This window comes from Lethenteron reissneri, chromosome 24, assembly GCF_015708825.2.
Source record: "Lethenteron reissneri isolate LAM-NWPU_2019-01 chromosome 24, ASM1570882v1, whole genome shotgun sequence".
Classification (NCBI taxonomy): domain Eukaryota; kingdom Metazoa; phylum Chordata; class Hyperoartia; order Petromyzontiformes; family Petromyzontidae; genus Lethenteron; species Lethenteron reissneri.
In genome coordinates this window covers 9,821,891-9,841,170 of record NC_083802.1, presented here as the reverse complement: position 1 = coordinate 9,841,170, position 19,280 = coordinate 9,821,891, and the positions used below count along the sequence as shown (strand labels likewise).

The 19,280-nt window shown below is 45.8% G+C and overlaps 1 protein-coding gene across 1 annotated transcript; it reads left to right on the top strand.

Annotated features, from left to right (window-relative positions):
- Positions 1–279: 279 nt before the first annotated feature.
- On the top strand, positions 280–18,117 carry FAF1 (Fas associated factor 1). Its single transcript, XM_061558200.1, has 19 exons — positions 280–641; positions 3,859–3,927; positions 4,119–4,165; positions 4,348–4,655; positions 6,042–6,133; positions 6,934–7,034; positions 7,401–7,506; positions 8,063–8,149; positions 9,154–9,249; positions 10,021–10,147; positions 11,170–11,233; positions 11,551–11,632; positions 12,184–12,338; positions 12,539–12,675; positions 14,026–14,114; positions 14,241–14,321; positions 14,712–14,789; positions 15,243–15,461; positions 16,083–18,117. Exons 1-19 carry the CDS (start codon positions 600–602, stop codon positions 16,164–16,166), a joined length of 2,064 nt encoding a protein of 687 aa, XP_061414184.1. The 5' UTR covers positions 280–599; the 3' UTR covers positions 16,167–18,117.
- Positions 18,118–19,280: the final 1,163 nt, after the last annotated feature.

Genomic DNA, 19,280 nt, shown 5'->3' with positions numbered 1-19,280 from the left:
TGGGGGGGGTGTGGGGGGGAGCCAAACTCCTTTACGGCAGTGACTCTCGAACTTTACGTAAACGGGTGGTGGTGGGGGGGGGAGAAGTGCCGTAAAGCGCACACCCCCCCCCCCTGGTCGCTAGGTAATGCGATGACGTCATGTTTACTGCGGTCGCATTCTGTATGGAGGTGGATGGGGGGGGCGGGGTGGAGCAACACAACGCCCGAGGCCCCTCCCTCCTCGCTTTACGGCAGTGACTGTCATTGCTCTACGGCACGTCGTAAAACAAACCTCGCTTAGCGCTGCTCCGGGTCGCACATTCGGCGGCTCTCTCACTTGCCCGCCCGACTTGAAAGGCGATTTTTTTCCGCCTTGTAACATCTCTCCGTGTACTTGACTCGCAACGTATTTCGTACAAGCGGAGAGGAAGAAAAGGAGGTCAGCGGCGTCGGGGGGGGACGAGGGGAAGCGGCAAGACGGAGGAGGAGGCCGACGCGGAGGAGGCTGCGCGAGTGTTTTTCTCTCTCTTACCTTGACGAGAGTTAAAGGCGTGCGGGTCGTGGAGCGCCGCTTGTTTCCCTATCGCCAGGGCCCTTAAAGAAGACCGAGGGGCGGTCATGGCGGCGTTGGGCAGGGAGGTGATTCTCGCCGATTTTCAGGTAACAAAAAAAAATACAACAACAATACGACAATTTCATCATTTTCACCGCCCACACTGTCGCCAACCCATGGTTGGTATCGTTGCGGCGACGATGGAGATGCCGGAGATGCCGGAGATGCCATGTGTCAGAAGTGCCGTCTTGTCACGTAATGGGAAGGCCGGTGGGGCTCCCGGCATGGGAATGTGGAAGCCGTCGGCCTTCGAGTCCACACCCCCCGGCGTGGGTAGTGGAGAGACGGTCTAACTTGATGTGTTTGTGTCTGTGTGTGGTGATATAATAGCTGTCCTCGTCTTAGAGTGCCTGTGACCAAGCTGGAAGCTGCCTTTTGTGTATCGTACGTGTCCAAATGTGCGTCTGTGTCAGCGTGCACCTAACTTGGCACCAGCGCTGTGGTGATGTCATCGCCACTTAGCGGCGAATGGTGGTTGTTGTTGTCGAGTGTGTCTGTGTCCGTATGCGATAGGTCGACTCGGCCTCAAATGAGTACCTGGTGCGATGTGTAAATATCGCCACTAGGGAGACAAAAGCGGCCGGGCGTTGTGCTGGCCACCCACCCCTTCGTGTGCTGTACCGGCCTTAATAGGTGTTCGCTAACAGTCTGGGGGGGGGGGGTCTTTGTATGCGATAACACACAAAGATGTGTTTCAGCACGTACACTCAAACGCCGTCGTGGCCCGTGAACCTCTGGCCTGGGCGTACTGTATGGGCGAGTTCCCACAGCGGGTTGTTGTTGTTTACGCAGCAGAACGTTTCCATTTGTTTGAGTCTCATCAGCAAAAATGTGACCGGCGAAACGAATTCTATTGTCGGTTACAGTCCGGTTTGGGTGGGTTTTCTTTATTTAAAGGGTCAGAGTGTAGTCGAAATCTCGGTTCTGTGCCATATTTAGATGGCAGAGCGAGGGCTTGGATGGGAGAAGGGATTATTCTTTGTTTCATGTTTAGGATTGTGTTCGAGGCAGTAAGGGGTTCCGCGGGACATAGAGTGAAACGAGATCATTAGAGTGAAGATACAGTATGTCTATTGTAACCACACCGGCTGTCATCCGTGCTGAAGACGACCTGCCCTCTTTCAATTCGAAGCCCCATACCATGGCCACCTCCTCCTGTTTATAATACAGTAACTGTGTGTGTATATATGACCCAGAGACAGCTGCGGAGAAGGAGTGACCTCCCAATGAGAAGAGACCGCCCATGCTGGTTGCGTAATGGCATTGGCAATAGCTCGCCACAAACAACATGGGACTCTACCAGTCGTGGGGTTATTTGACCATACTTCATGCTGTTCAGTGCGGATTGGCATAGATTCAGAAGCATAGATGTGGTAGCACAGAAGTGTGCAATATAACAAGGGATTTTTCTGCTCTGCACTCTGTTGCCAAGATGTAATAGTGTCTCGAATCATAATTTAATATTGATTCTTAAGCGAATGAAATGTGGTGAGTGAAACGTATACAAATGGAATTACAAAGTTATATTTGGGCTAATGAAGCCCAAATATAACTTTGTCAGAAACGAGACAAACGATTCGATTTTTGAAGAGCGATACTTTCATCGAATCGCCTTGGTGGAGGATAGTGGTGGAACGTGATGCTCGTAGTATGTTGGGTTGTTTTCCTTTGTTTATGTGAGCATATGTAGTGTGTGTATGTGTTTATTGTATGTGTACACTATTAATATATTTTCTAAGTTGCTGTGTTTCAGTAAACTTATGCGAATATAACTGAATCATTGTTTATAAAAAGTTTGTTTTGGTCTGAAGAAGGAAAGATCTTGACAATGGGACTGACTGATTTCTTCATGAACTATTGAGGTTTACAGATGCATATTCACTGGAGAAGATGGACTCACTGGGTTGGGTGATTGGTGACGTCTGTCTGCCTGGGGGATTGAATTCCTCTTGGAAAAGTCATGCTAAGTGGAATGTGGAAAGGCCACGTGAAGATGGCCAACAAAATTCATGCACAGGTGTTTTGTCCTAGGATAGGGAGGTGTAGAATGACAACAGATTTTTTTTACTATAACGCCATCATCATTGCCTGTTTTGAACTGTCCACCACTGCATGAAGGGTTCCCCAAGCAGTTGCCCATCCAACATTAACTCATGATGCAACAATCCATACTCCACCATGTCATTGTAAAATGTGCCAAATGTGTAGACACATGTTGTGTACAAAGTCTTATCTTCTTGGTTCTTTCGGTAAAGTCACGTAGAAGGGAAGTAATAAAATAATACAAATAAAACATAATAAAATGATTCTCACGACGTTTCGGCCACAATGCAAGCAGCCGTCCTCAGGTGAAAACCAGGTCCGTCGAGGCGACAGAGTCTGAATGAAACAGCACACGAGCTTGGAGCATATATATAAGCTGGGCGCATTGACAAAGTCTTACTTCTGTCTGTTTGAGAGAATAGATTGGGGGAGTAGGACAACCAATCACATGGTAATTTTGAAGCGGCTATACCCTGTAGACATAATATGTTCACTGAACATTTTATAAAGTTGGCTGAACAATTAATATCGACAAAATACAGCCTCCCTGACATGAACATATGTGATCCGTTGTTCAATTTTGCTGATTAATTCACTTGGAAAACAGATTCCAATCCTCAATATGAGTCTTGCTGCTTTGAACCAAATAGCATCCTGGCCTCAATGCAAGACTTGACCTCTGATAACTACTTGTCCAGTTGATGTTTTTACAGACGTACCAATGCAGGTTGATTGCGAATTTCTAGTCATGCATGTGTGTAGACAGACGGGGCTGCAAGTCATACATGTGGGGAATGGATTATTTGATGGCCTTATATGTGTCTACACATTTGGCAAAATAACTATTTTTACATTGACATGGAACAGTACAGTACAATTCACAGTTGGTGCCCATTCACTCATGCAGGATTACAAGAAACAATACCTGTGCATGACTTCTGTTCCCATCTTAAGTGCTTTTTCACATTATGTTCTACACACGATGGAAAATGGCATTATTAACATTCAAAGGTTGTTTCCATTACCCAGCGAGCTTGACATAACTTATAACCCAATGCCACGAATATTGTCAGTACATATTATCTATCTGTAAACCTCAATACTTTATATTGGCCAGGTGGCCAAAATATGTTTTTATTTATCCTTCCTCTCTGTAACCCTGTTAGGGTTATTAATTAAACCATTATATTAATGTATATGCTGTCATGTATGTGTCCACAGGCATGCACAGGCATAGAAAATATAGATGAGGCCATCACACTGTTGGAGCAGAACAACTGGGATCTATTGGTAAGATTTTACTTTTCAGTGTCAATGATATATATCCTGACTAAGGCTCCCTTATTGTTCAGCGATAACGCCCAATGACTCAGGCCTACACTAACTACACCTTACGACTCACTGTTAATCTATGAATCTCAAAGAGCCAGAATGACGTATTTATCCTTCGGTGTTAATGCCTGTGTGTGTTTGTGTGAAAGGCTGCCATTAATGGAGTGATTCCTCAAGAAAACGGCGTCTTACAGACGTAAGTATTTGTCGTTTTTTATCATAATGATGGTGGAGACAATGGTGAAACGAGATAAATGTATGTTGCTATTGAATCTGTACTATTGCTGCTACCACTACTACTGCTGCCAACGATTATGATGATATTTCTTCAACAATGTCACCATTTAACTCTGCATACCTGCCACTTTCTCCCCACAGTGACCGAGCAGGAAGTGAAGAGAGCAGCCCCCTCCTCTTCCCCTTGGACCCCGTGCCCCCCACAACCCCAACCCTCAGCTCCCAGCCGGTCCCGTTTCCTGTGTCCGCGTCTGGGTCTGGGTCACCACCCCCGCTGCGGCCATCGGGATCCGGGCTCCCGAGATCCGCATCTGGGTCAGGGCTTTCCAAGGCAATGGCTTCTGGTTTCCGGCCAATGCCAACAGAGAAGACGCCTCGATTTTTAAACTTTGTGGTGGAGCACCGCAACAGGAACGTGGAGTTGACCGTGGAGGACTGCTCCACCGTGGGTGAGCGCACCCCAGTGGTTCATGGTGTCCAACACAGCCATTGTGTGTCTCCCAAGAGAGAAAACATCCAGCTCTTGCACTCAGAACTTATTGACAGCATATGAGTTATGCTAGCTTAGTGTCTTTATAAACTAATACTAAGTTGCACTACGAATCTGTCAATTATGCTCCTGGCTAACAGTTGTCCTGCAGGACCTCCTCTAGGTCGACTGAGGCTTAAATGAGTACCTGGTGCAATGTGGTGTGTAAACATCAGGACTGGGGAGAAAAAGGCAGCCCGATATGTGGTGCTAGCCACACCACTCTCTCATATGCTGTATTGGCCTTAATAGGTGCTCACTAACAGCACTTGCTCCAACAGTCTGTTAAATGGAGATTTATGTCTTTGTTTGTGGGCAGTGACTCTCACACTGCACTGTGAAATTAGTGGTCTGAGTTCAGTCCCGGCGACATCAGTTGCTGTCTGAACCTGTCCTTGCCCTCCACAAGGTTGACTCAGTCTTAAATTTGTGCAACTCCAGCACAAACACAGTCAGGTGGGGTGACGGTCACATCACCCCCTTGTCTCCTATGCTGGCCTGTATTGGTGCTTGGTGACAGCACAGACTAAATGGAGCATCTTTGTATATGTGTGTTTATATTCGTTTGTGAAATGTACTTATTGAAAAGTGGATGTGTGTTATCTATACTACATCTACACTGAATTTGAAAACTGATTTCAGTGGTGCCTTTCATTTTGATGTTTGGCCATTTCCATGAATGAGCCGTTTTGCCTGTGGGATTACACCTGAGTACTGAAGAATGCCTACACACCCGAAGGGTTGACACTCAAAGGTGCATCCAGGTCGGTTTATGAGCTCACTTGCTGTACTGCCATCTACAGGCCACCTCACTGCCCAGTGGGTTTGGAAGATTCACAAATCTGCGCAAACCGTGGCCTCCCTGGATTATAGGCATGTGTTAGCATGCCCTGGTGTGGTATGTAGTGAGTCATCGATGACGCTCATGGCACGTGTGCCATACTGTCTTGTTTTTAATTGACACAATACAAACAAGACAGTATAGATACAACAAATGGGACAGACGGAACAGACAAGAGAGTAATCGGGACAGAAAAGATGACAAAGGACAAACAAGAGAATACAACCGAGGCAGTACAGATGCGAGAGTACGAACGAGAGAGTATAAATGAGACCGTTTAGACGAGATAATGTAAAAGAGACAAACGAAACTAAACTTGTATTTATTAATGAAATTGCCTGAATCGTGACATTCAGTCAAACTAGCAGGATGAAGGGGTGGGGGGACTTTTGAAGGGGAGTGATTGGTTACATGTCTAATGTGTAAGTTTGTGTGTGTAATGTTTATGTGTGTGTGTGTGTGCAGGAGATGTCAAGAAGTGTCTACAGAATGAACTGCAGGTCCCCACTGAGCAAATGCAACTCTGCGGGTGGCAGGCAACTGACGTCACGGACTTGGTGAGATTCACTTTCAAGTTGAACTCCCGGGTTATGGCCCATTGGTAGCACCGTAGGCTCCCACACCACACCCCACAGCTGAGCTGAGAGTGGATTAGTACCAGAAGTGCAATTTGGCTGAATGGAGCCAAATTATACCGTGGCTAACGGTCATGGTACTGTACTATGTGCTAAATTAATCTCATTTAATTATAGTCTCGGATAATAGAAGTTGTAATTGTTGACAATGGGATAAAAACTCTTCTTCTCTGAAAATGTGATTACCCCTGACAGGGTGCCCAACTTTATTACAGATAAGGAGTTTCACTGTGTAGGTGTCAGTGTGCGTATGTGAGCACCATGTGTTTGTGTGGATGTACTGTATATGTGTGTGTTTTTGCATTATGTGTTTGTGTACCAGTGGTTCCCTCTACAATCCCAGTGACCTGGGTTGGATTCCCAGCCACAGATAACTTCAGTGGTATCTAAACTTGACGCAACTTTAAATGAGCATCCTGGTGTAGTGTGTAAACATTATTAAGGGAGAGAAAAAGGAGACTGGCGTGGTGGTGTCCCGCTCATGGCCAACATCAGTGACAGTTATATGAGCTGGTCCTGGGCTTCCCCGAGATCAACTCGGCCTCAAATGAGTACCTGGTGTGTAGTGAACATCGCCACTGGTCTGCCAAAGCAGTCTGGTGTGGTGCTGGCCACCCCCCTGCCTCGTGTGCTGTGCTGGCCTTCATAGGTGTTCGCTTACAGCACTTGCCCCAAAAGTATGTTGAGGCTATATGGGGGTCTTTGTTTTTGTGCGTGTGCAGTCTGTTCTTCGCTCACTGCATCTTCCAAAAAACAATAGCCTCTTTCTGCTGACGGCAGACGCCGCCTCACCCCAGTCTGCATCCGGGTCAAGTTTTGGCAGGTACGGAAGCTCACCTGACATCACCGCCTTCATCATTGTCATCATAGTCGTTGTGGTCATCATCTAATCATCATCTTCAGCAACAGCAGCGATGACATTATTGTTATCTTCAGCAGCAATGTCATCTCCATCATCAACAGGATTGCCACCATTATTATCACCATTGCTACCACCACAGCCGGCGCCATTATTGTTTGCATTACGACTGCAGGTATTGTGGTCTATGCAAACATGACTCCTTGTAAAAAAGGTGTCAGTTTTGTTGCCAGATAGAAGGGTAAAAAAACTATTATCATATTTTTTACTGGCAAATGAGGTTCCAATGGTGCCATTATTATCATCATCACCTTCACCCTCTGTGTGCAGTGCCCTCACAGACCGGATCAATCAGACGTTCCTGCTCATCGTGCGACACCGCGAAGCTCAGCGAGAGTACAAACTCAACTTCCCCGGCGCTCGGACCATCAGAGATGTACGGCCCTGCCCCGAGCATGAACACTGACAGAAACCGATGCACTCACAGATATATTCCTAACTAGTAGCCTCCACGTCCTGTGGACATGACCGTCCCTCTGGCCGACCAGCCAGCCAGGCAGCGAGCAAAACTTTTAACAATATAGTATGCTAGCGTACCCCGCGCGCAGGTGGAGTGTGGGGTGGGGAGCGGGGGACCGTGACGTCTTATGGATACGGGTGACATCATCACGCAGATGTGCGTGGTGACATCACCACCACACACACTTGCCCTGGTGGGACGGACAAAGACACATAGAGACTGAAAATATACAAAAGTATATGCTAACTAAATATCAATTAAATAGTTAGCATCTACTTAAATTAGTACCTGGTGCGGTGTGTAAACATCAACACTGAGGAGACAAATGGTGGCCAGGCATGATGCTGGCCGCCCACCCCCTTGTGTGCCTTGGTGGGCCTTAATAGGTGCTTGCTAACAGCACTTGCCTCCAACAGTCTGTTAAAGGCTATGTGGTGGATCTTTGCCTTTTTTCTTGGTTATGTGCATTCAGGTCAAATACAATGTTGCCGACCTCACCAACATTCAAGTAAGACAGCAGCAGTGGGAGGGATGGCCTCTTTCTGCGAACAACGACGCGGTGAGAGCGACACACTATTTCCATTGCTGTTAAGATGCTTGGTTCAAGCCCAGGGGCTGGCTGTTGTGTTTGCGTGTGCGCATGAGTGGCATCATGTAAATGTGTGTATTTATATTTTGTTCTTATTTGTGTATCGAAATGTGTTTGTGTCTTTGTATTGTGTGTGTGCGTGCGCGCGTGTGCATGTACATTACATTAAAATGTACCAAAGAAGGAGGCTCGTGAAGGACACTACTGGTCAGTTGGAAGCAGTCACCCTCCAACAGCAACGGAGGGCAGAGGAGCGACGCTCACAATGAGCGGAGTGCTGGACGGCTACAATGCAACAAGTTGGCACAGTAGGGGGCACAGCTAGTGCATTTGCCAGTCATCTCAGTCAACCCATGGCACCTGGATCTGTCCCGTGACCTATCAGCGAGCCTTCTACACTTCACGTGGCCTCAAAGTGCACCTGGTCTGGCACAGGCACCGTGGTGATGTCACCGCCACTTAGTGGCGAATGGCTGGTGTTGTTGTAGTATGTATATGTTTAAATACACCGTCGTTTGAATATAAAGTATGCGTGTATATATATATTTGTGCGTGGGTATATTTGTGTATGGTTATGAATACTGTCTGCAGGTAAAAACACTTCTCTGCTGCTTCCCATGCACTGCTTTATCTTAGCAATTATCTCCCATTGTCTATTTCCAAGCTCTTATAAGCTTACACAATTCAATAAATATGTGAACTCTTATCTGTTATAACTGGGAAAGTACTGTTTTGGCCTTTGGACTTGTTCTCACCAACTGTGTTAAAAACAACTGTGTAAAAATCATTTTTATGTGTGTGTACTATATTTATACAATGCAACAAATCCTTTAACTCCTGCACATGAGCCAAATTCATCCTGTCAGAGACTGTGACAGCTTGGCATGGCTTTCATCCAACAGTGAATAGAACATGGCTGATGATGGTAATGATGTATATGTGTCTCTATATTTATGTCTTGTGTGCAACTGCAGTTGACCTTAGCTGCCGCTGGCCTCTCGTATCCGTGTCATCGTCTCTCCGTGTCCAAAAAACCTTCGGCTCTGACTGCGGCAGAGTGTGCAACCGAGGTGAGAGAGAGGGAAGAGGGTTCATCATTGTTACGAGCTTCATTATCAGGCGCAGCATCATCATTGGCAGTAGGAGCTTCATCAACAGTAACCGCACAATTGTGTATGGTTTAGGAACGAAATAAAAGTGGATTTTCCATAGCCTCGGACAGGAGAAAGACTTCCTCTGCAAGGCCAGACAGGGCCAGGGGAAGTAACTCTGGTTATGGCTGTTAGTCCTGTCAAAGGCTCTGAGAATCCACTCCGAGTCAACCCATCAGCACCAGACATGTGGTCTTACACATTCTATATATGTATGTTGAAATTCTTTTGCACTGTTCGTTGCCAACCGTGCTAATCAGAGGTGTGAGGAAAGGACAACAAATGAAACACAAAAAGGAGTTCTAAAGGAATACTTTGCGGTGTTTCTCTGAGTCATTTTGTGTATCATGAGTGTAAGACTCAAATGGTAAATTGTAAATAGATGCATTGTTGAATGCCCACCGAAGGCAATCCTTCAACTGATGATGATGCCAATGATAATAATGCTGATCATGATGATTATTATCCAGTTGATGATAATGTTGCAAATGATGATATTGCTCATACTGATGAAACTGCTCCCTTTGGTAATGGTGTTACTGTTGATGATGATGCTACTGATGATGATTATGTAATTAATCACGATGATGATAAAGCTGATATTTTTGCTGATGTTGCTGGTGACGACGACGATGATAACGATGATAATGATGGTAATGATGATGCAACTGATGATGTTGATACTCGCAGGCGGTGGACGTGCACATGGTGAGCAGTGACGAGAGTGACGAGTTTGAGGAGGCGGCCGAGTCATTCGGAGTGGAGGACTCGGAGATGTTTATGTCTGAGTCTACCCAACGCAAGACGGCACCTATGAGTAAGGCTGCTCAGTCACTCACTCGCTTACACACCAGCGCAATCAACTGCCCATTCACTAGTTTTCTCATCCACTTGCACACTCACTCAACCACCCACTAAATTGCTAACTCACCCACTCACGCATTTTTCCCACTCACGAGTTAACTCGCTCAACAACCCAATCAAATACCCCCTCACTAGATTAGTCTCCCACATTACCAATCACAAAACCACCCACTCAGTCACGTATTTATCCACTCAAGTTCACTCGCATAGTTAGCGAATCACCAGATGATTCACTCAACAGTTCGCTCACTCACTAACCCATTCACCTATCCACTCATTGGCTTACTCGCGAGCTAATTTACTCACTCATTCACATTCATTCATTCACTCACTTTACCATCATTCCTTCACAGTAATATATCACCCATACAGGTATCAGCGTGGTCAAAAGTGCTTGGCTTGAAGTTGTCGTTGTTGTCATCACTGTCATCATCACCAATGGATGGTGATGATGAGCGACACGGTGGTGAGATGTTAAATACCTCGTGTGTTCGATCCTGACGCTTGATGCCTGTATATTTTGATTTTGCATGTTCTCCCCCGTGGTCGTGTGGATTTTCCTCCGGGTCCTCCCCTCCACAATTACAAACATGCGTTTTAAGTATTTGGATGCTATACATTTTCACGTGAAAAGCCACTTCGTTGAGCTATCATTTGTTGCCAAGTCATTTCTGAAAAAGAGCAATAAAACTCAGTGAGCCTTACTTGGTAAAATAAAAAAAGAGTTTTTTATAGTTTCATTGTCCGTCATGTTCGTCAGAAGAATCATCATTGGGGACCAAGAAAGCATGTAGATTCCAGTGTGGTCAATGGATTTAAGTCTGGCCCCTCACTCATTACAATAGAGGTTGACTGTGACTTGTCATGACTCCTGTGTTTTTCAATATTAACAATTGTCTCGTTTTGATGAAAGATTGTCATCACCATTCCGTATTTTCCTCCCTTGTGTGCCAACCTTTCCACTCCAACCCCTAGTGCCACAGAACTCAGAAAATGAGGCCGAGGCGCTTATGCAGTTCACAACGGAATTCTCATCACGGTAGGAACACCCTGACATTTATTGGTGGTAGAGATAGTGAGGGTTGTGCTGAAGATGATGGTGGTGATAGACATGCTGGTGTTTGTGAAGGTGGTGGTGGTAATGGTGGTGCTTGTAGAGATGATGGTGGTTGTTTTAATAGTTGTGGTGGTGTATGGTAGTTGTGATGGTAGTGATAATGAGGAGGACGAGGTTATTGAATGGTAACTATCATCACAAGCAGCATCAGCCAACAGATATTGTGGTAATGGTGTGGATGCTGCTGCTGTTGATGATGATAATGATGAATGTTGATGATTTTGATGTCTCTGTGTCAGATATGGTGAGTGCCACCCCGTGTTTTTCATCGGGGGCCTTGAGGCAGCTTTACAAGAGGCGTTCTACAGCCGACCACAGGACGTGAGTCAATGTAGTGATCATAAAAGATGCAACCTAACACACCAATGGCTAGTTCTGCAGCAGCTGCGCACATCAGCTGTATGTGTCAGGCTGCATGACACAGGTTTGAGGCTTCGCTTATGAGAATAATATACCTTCAGTTGATCTTAAATGTACTTCGGTAATATTAATACATGCAGTGACATATTCAAAGGTGTGGCATAGTGATGTTGATAGTGTATATATGTATGCGTGTGTTTAAATGAGCATGTATTTACATCAGCACTGGGCAATAGGTAATTGCTTAACAGCACTTGCCCCAACTGTTTTGTATGTGTGTGTGTATGTATATGATTTGTGTATAACACACAGTTGGCATAGTAGGAAGTACAGGTGGTGTGTCTATCCGTCATCCCAAGTTAGTCAACCCATAACACCCGGGTCTGTGCCGTGACCTGCCAGCAAGCCTCCGACGCTTGCTGTGGCCTCAAAGTCCACCTAGCCTAGCACAAGGGCTGTGGGGACGTCGCCATCACTGGCGAATGGCAGCTGTTGTTGTTGTGTGTTAACAGCGCAAGCTCCTGGCCGTATACCTGCACCACGATGGCAGCGTCCTCACCAACGTGTTCTGCTCACGCCTCCTCTGTGCCGAGTCGGTGGTGACGTACCTGTCACAGAACTTCATCTCCTGGGCATGGGATGTCACCGCGGAGGCAAACAGGGCACGGTGAGAAACAGGGTGTGGGGAGGGGGGGTACAGAGGGGAGGGGGGTACAGAGGGGAGGGAGTCATGGAGAGGAGACACTGGGAAACAGCGGGAGACTTGGAGGGACATTGGGTGACGATGTGAGCTATGGGGAGAAGGGTAGATATTGTGGGAAGAGAATGGACAGATGGAGAGACATTGGTTGTTGTGGTTGTGCCCAGGTTTCTAAGCTCCTGCACCAGGCACTTTGGGAGTGGGGCATCTCAGACACTGCGCTCCTACAAGCCCGACCAGTTCCCCCTGCTCCTCGCCATCATGGGCAAGCGAACCTCCAACGAGGTGCTCTCCGTCATCCCAGGTACAGCCTCACACTTGCAAGTGGCCCTTCGTGACATTTGAGCGAACCTAGACATGGTACAGTTCACTGACACATGCTCAACACATAAGCGTGCAGACACACATGTACACACACATACACGCATATCCACATAAACAGTCACACGGACAGACACACATTCACTGGGTATGTATGTATGTTGAACTTCTTTTCCCCACCGTACATAGCCAACCATGCTAATTGGAGGTGTGGGGGAAGGACAACAAACTATACACAAAAAGCAGTTCTAAAGAAATGAGTTTTCAATATAGTTTTAAAAGTGCATAGCTCCAGCGGCTTCCTAATATTGGAAGGAAGAGTGTTCGAGATGGCCGCAGAAGCACATGTGAAAGCGCGCGATATGCTGCACGTCTTTGTTCCATGGCTAGCCAAAGCTGCTGCTGCGATGATGGCCGGAGTTCACGTGATGCTTTATGCTCCTTGATGAGATCAGCAAGGTATTGTGGTTAATTTATGGCAAGCACTGTAAATATTAACGCTGGTGTATTAACCATAAAATAGGTGTCGTGTGCTTCATGGTGGACAGTAAAGATTATGTTACTTAATTTGAAGAAGAGCAGACTGTGTGTGTTCGGGGTCGTGATGTAAATTTTCCAAACGTAAAAAATCACTCGCAAATTTCTTAATTGGGAAATGGCTAAAATGGATGCACATTCCAGTCTTGAATTCAAAGCTTGGACCCATGAGGCCAAGGCCCAAATCAAGGCTGTGGAAGCCTTTAGGTCAAGGCCAGCCAAGGGGAACACTTGGATTAAAGAGTAAATACAAGTTTGAGACATTATTTAACTGGTAAGAAAAGTAAGTGGTAATATCCGGTGGTCGAGACTAACAATGGAGTGGCAGCAAAAGAGGGAACAACCCCATGAGGACTTCGAGCACAGAGATTAAATGAGCTTTGGTTTGTAGGAGCTATATGAATTGTTGCAGGGTCATGAGGTATGGCAATGTATTGGGGAGCCCTTAATCCAGAAGTGATTTGATCATGACTGGTGATGATGACATTTTGGATATTGCGTTAAAATTAAAAGTAGCAGGATTAAGAATCGGTCTCAATGTCTCATTCGTTACAATTATTTCTTGATTTCAGTGGGGTCTGTCCAAGGCAGCAACCCAGAAAATATATTCGTATCTGACAAGACACATCCAGTAATACCTCTTGCTCATGGCTGTGGCTACTAGTCACGTGTCACCTTAAGTCTACCAGTGACCAAAAAAATATTTCGTGAGAAATTAATACCTGGCTACGATCACAATAATTAGCGGCTCTCCGCACATGCACAGTTAACACAAGGTGTATGTGTACTGATACAGGAAACACAACACTGGATGAGATGATGATGAGGTTGATGCACGCGGTTGACATCTTCACTGAGCAACAGAGGCAGGACATCAAGGACGAGGTGAGGACATCATCACTGTTACAACAATCGCTATCATCATATCTGTGTCAGCACCAACACCATCACGACCAATACCACCCCCACCATCTCCACCGCCGCTACCACCCCGTGTGTCTGTGTCGCTAGGAGGAGCGTGAAGCTCGTGAGACTGTGAAGCGGGAACAAGATGAAGCATACCGCCTCTCGCTGGAAGCCGACCGCGCCAAAGTAAGAAACACTTCCCCCCATACACTCCAAGCACTGTAACCATAATTCACGTGTGTTTTAAACCCGACACTTTTTATATTTCTCTTGCAGCTTCTGGGCTTTTTACATGCTCCCCATTTTTTTTATACTTCCCTTGTGCTTGCTCGTATTTTCACTATGCTTCTCTCATGCTTAATGTGCTTCATTCTCTTATGCTTTCCAAAGGAGTTTGTGCTTCCTCTTGTGTTGGTGATAATGGCAGTGATAATGATGCTGATCGTGATGTGATTATGCTAGTAATGATAATGACGATGCATCTACTGCTTGATAATGATAGCAATAATAATGCTAACGAAGCTGCTGCCCATGAAGATGGTGGCAATTATACTGATGCTGATGTTTCCATCACAGCGCGATGCTCAGGAGAAGGAAATTGCTGAGCAGGCAAAGAGGGAACAACTCAAACAAGAAAAGCAGCAGGAAAAAGAGGTGAACGCCGACTCTGAACTCCTGAACCTCCCACTTTTGACCATAACCTGCCCAACCTCAATGTTTCTGCACCATGTTCTTTGACCACACTCCTGTTCTTTCACCCCTCACCTTGACCTGTCTACTAATGACCCTTGAGCCGTACCCCCTGACGGTGATTACCATTGCTGATGGTGGTGCTAATGCTGATGCTTCTGCTAATGATACTTTTGAAGTCGCTGTCTATGAACATGGTGATGATGCTGCTGCAGCTGCTGATAATGGTAATGCCACTTGCTGCTGATAACGAAGATGCGCTGCCTTCTGCAGCTGACCTTGTTAATTAATTATTAAATTTCTGTTGCTGTTACCAACGACATCGGCAAAGGTGACCATGACAACAGAAGCTGCAACATCACTGGCAATGAAGATGACACTGATGTCTGTATCATCATCATCATCCTCGTTTCCCAGGCACTCATGGCTTCTCTTGCCGAGTCTCTCCCCCCGGAGCCGGCGGCGGAGGGTGCTGAGGCTCCCATTACGCGCCTGCGTGTGAGGACGCCACAGGGAGAATTTCTCGAGCGAAGATTCCTCGTGTCCCAGCCACTCCGCGCACTCATCACCTTCGTGGCATCGCGAGGATTTGCGCAGAGAGACTTCAAGCTGCTCACGACGTTTCCACGGAGAGATGTGCGTCTTTCCCCGTGTCTTCTTCAGTGTTTCCTCCTCCATGTATCCACCTGTGTGTTTCTCCATCTTTCCATATGTCTCCCTTCCTCTAACTCACCACTTAGCTCCCTTTTCCACCTCGTGTTTCCCTCCCCATATTTCACTTCCCATGCCTCCCTGTGTATCCACCCCATTTTCCTCTGTGCCTCACTTCTGCCACCTCACCCCGTATTGCCTTCTCATGTTTTTCAATGTGTCCCTTCTCTCTTCCCACACCTTATCTACCTCATTCCAAGTCTCTCCATTCCCCCCCAAGCCCTTATCTCCCTCTTCCATGCATGTCCCTCCATGTCTCTCGCAGTCACTGTTTGTATATAATCCATCACTTACTCCCCTGCCTCACTGATCCATTCACCCCACCCCCTGCTGATGCATTCAATCACTTGCTCACTTGCATACCCATGCACCTGCACCCACACTTAACCGCCCACTCAAATCCGACTACTCAACCACACATGTAACCACCCTACCTATGCACTCGCCTGCTCACTCAATGGCATGGTCATTCACTCACACATCTATTTACTTACCAAGTCACTCGGACACACACTCACCCATTGACCGTCTGTCTTCTCTTCACAGCTCTCTGTTCTTGACCCAGACAAGTCGTTTGAAGAACTGAAGCTTTTTCCACAGGAAACTCTATTTCTCGAGGCGAGGAATTAAATTGGCGATAGCGGTAGTGATGGTGGTGGTGGCGCTGATGGTGGTGAAGGCGGTGAAGATAGTGATGGCAGAGATGCCAGGAGCCATTTCAACATCATCATCATCATCTCGTCCCCTCGTTTCCTGCTGACTGCTCCCATTCATAAACAAAAACCAAGTTTTTGGAACGGAACTGCTTTGTGTGTGGCTAGATGAGAGTTTACCAGGGTTGATGGAAAAGTCCACTGCCTAACATAGCATGAGTGGTGCTACAATATAGGGTGAATCATCAATTAAAAGTACATAAAAAACATTTTAAAAATTTGAAAGCAATAGATTAACCTTATCTTTTCCTGACAAGTGTTAGAAATAATTTTCTTAAAAAATGAAGAGAAATCAAGAACACACAAATATTTAGAAAATGTGATACATCTATGTAAACGTCAGAGAAAAATTTGACAAGTGTGGAAAAACCCGATACAATATTTGACTCCCCCGTTTCTTCCACATTTTCCCCACAGGTAAAAAGAATCGCTTGCAGAGAAAATGACTTTCTTGTGGCAATGAAGTGACGTGTGCTATGTACGAGTGGTTTAGGAGCAGGGGAAAAAAAGTTCTTCCAGGTGGGGATTAACGTTTGGACACTGGATGAAATGCGTTGCAATTCAGTGGAACCATATCGTGAAATGACAGCTTCAAGGTCACTCATTGCTTTCTGTATCAGGCCACAGACTTTTCCATTGCTGCTCGTAAAACAACTAAAACACAATTATTAATATTGCAAAAGAGTTTCCAAAAATTATATGAAACAAATAACTTAAAAACAAGCAGATATTAAAGAAAATGTTAGTACATCGCACTTGTAAAGAACCACAGACTCAGAAAAGCCTCAGAAGCTGTTCCTCTCAGAGGTTTGTGATAGGAGGTGGCGGTGGCTAATTCAGATTTCTACTGGAGAGTCCATACACAACTTGTGTTTAGAGATTATTATTAACGTCCCATTTCACGAACTCAAAATTCCTATTGCATTTTTCTTTTCAGTTTTGGATGATTTTTCCCCCTCCCCCCCGCATATGCAGAGGAGAAGGGAGCGTGTGAAACGTTAAAACAAAATAAAGTGCAAAAGGAACTTTTCATCATTTTTCACAGTAGTATTATTGACACTACAAAGTCCAGAGCTTGTCAGCCAATGCCACCACACTTCACCATCACTCCTGTGAAATCCCACGGCTGTTGCACCGTTGACAAGCGCTTGAAGGATCACTTTTATAGTCCCACTACCATCTCGCTTGAGTGTCTTTCCATTTTTATGGTCGACATAATTCAATAACCATCTTTAGGTCATTCCCTTGTTACATTCTAAACACCACGACTTTAGGTCATTCCATTGGTCGTCACCCTCTGGCTGCCACTGTAATGCCTGTCTCGGTAACCTGACCTTCGCACTACACACCTCTCCACTCTTTACAACCTCTTCCAGATTGCACCGAAAAACCAACTTTCTTGCCACGTTCTATTCCCACCTTAAAAGTTACCCTATCCTGCCATGAAATTCTGATTATCGTCCATGTGCACTTACGCTCACTGGCGGAGCCAGTGGGGGGATGGGGTGGCACGTGCCCCCCAATGATACGATCGAAATCCCTAATTTCGATCGGATCATTAGGGTTTATTTGTAATAAATCGGCAAATTTGCGACCCCCACTGTCACTGTAGCATATTATGACGTGCCAGAAACTCTATGAGATGATAGGACATAAGTCTGAGTCCATAATTGGCAATAAGCAACGGAAAAGCAGTTATAAGTGACTCAGAATTGTGCGTGGTTGCATATACAGTACACGACTTCCCTGAAGGCAAACACCTTCAGCAAGCGCGATGCCGATCACAACGCGGTTCGAATTCGACCCTCGATCGATGGCTGCGCCATCACCGCACATGCGTTGAATAAAAAGCAAGGGACAAGTCCTTACTAACAGCTATCAATTTTTTTTTATTGCTGGAGGGGTTGCCCCCCCCCCCCTTACCTGAAAATTCTGGCTCCGCCATTGCTTACGCTCAAAAGCCAGTAGTTGCTTTCTTAAGATCCCCACATTAATGTTGTAAATCTAACATTCTTATCACCTAAAGTATATCACTAGCTCTCCGCAACATGATGGGAATGCCTCGTCAAGTCCCAAAACGCTTTCAGGAGGGCCTTTTTTGACACTCGCGTATTTTTTACACTCATTGGGAGGTAACCAGAATGCCTGGAGAACACCCACACGTTTACATGGGCACCGCACTGAAAACTCCCAACTGTGCAGATGGATTGAGTCAGAATTAACTTGTTTGCTGTATTGTCTTCAGAAGGCATCCTCAATGATCTCTGCGTGATCCACCAACCCTGCCTCCAAAGCTCTGGATTACAGACGTGATCAATAATGGCCAATACACCCGGCTTCAGTGTTTATCTGTAATTTGCCATTTATTTATATCTGTGTATTTGTGTGATTAAATTAAACATTTAAAATGGGTTCCATCGCGGGTTTAATGTTATTTGAGTCGCATCATGAGCAGGTTCGAGTTCTCGAGACAGCCCTCGGCTACTTCGATGCATCTCCTCTGATGCACGACCATCGTCTTGCGTCATCCAGCAGGACCCTTATCCCATACACAACCATTTTCTCATCAAATACAAGTAGCCTGATGCCATCTAATCAATAACTGTGATCTAATCCAGTATCTACTGAAATAGAATAATCATGTGCTCCAAAATAACATTTTGAAAAATGATGTTACGTTATCCCATCCAATACAGGAACCTCATCCCATTTAATACTTAAAGAAACTTCTCATTTTACACATGGTCCAGAACCGTCGTCCCGTGTAGTAGAGAAATATAGTCGCATCTGACGCACAACTGTTGTATTATCCAATATATCACCCTAATATAGCAGCGGACACAGCACCCTGCAAAGGGTTGAGAGCTGCTTTTATCCAGTTCAATCCAGCACCACCGACCCTCTACCAATATTACAGAAGTCCACTTCTAATCCGGTACAGAAGCCTCATCTCGTAATCAAATTAGTAAAGGTCCTTGATCTCAACCGCTACATGGAACATGTGCAGGGCTTCATATCTCTCGGAAGCATG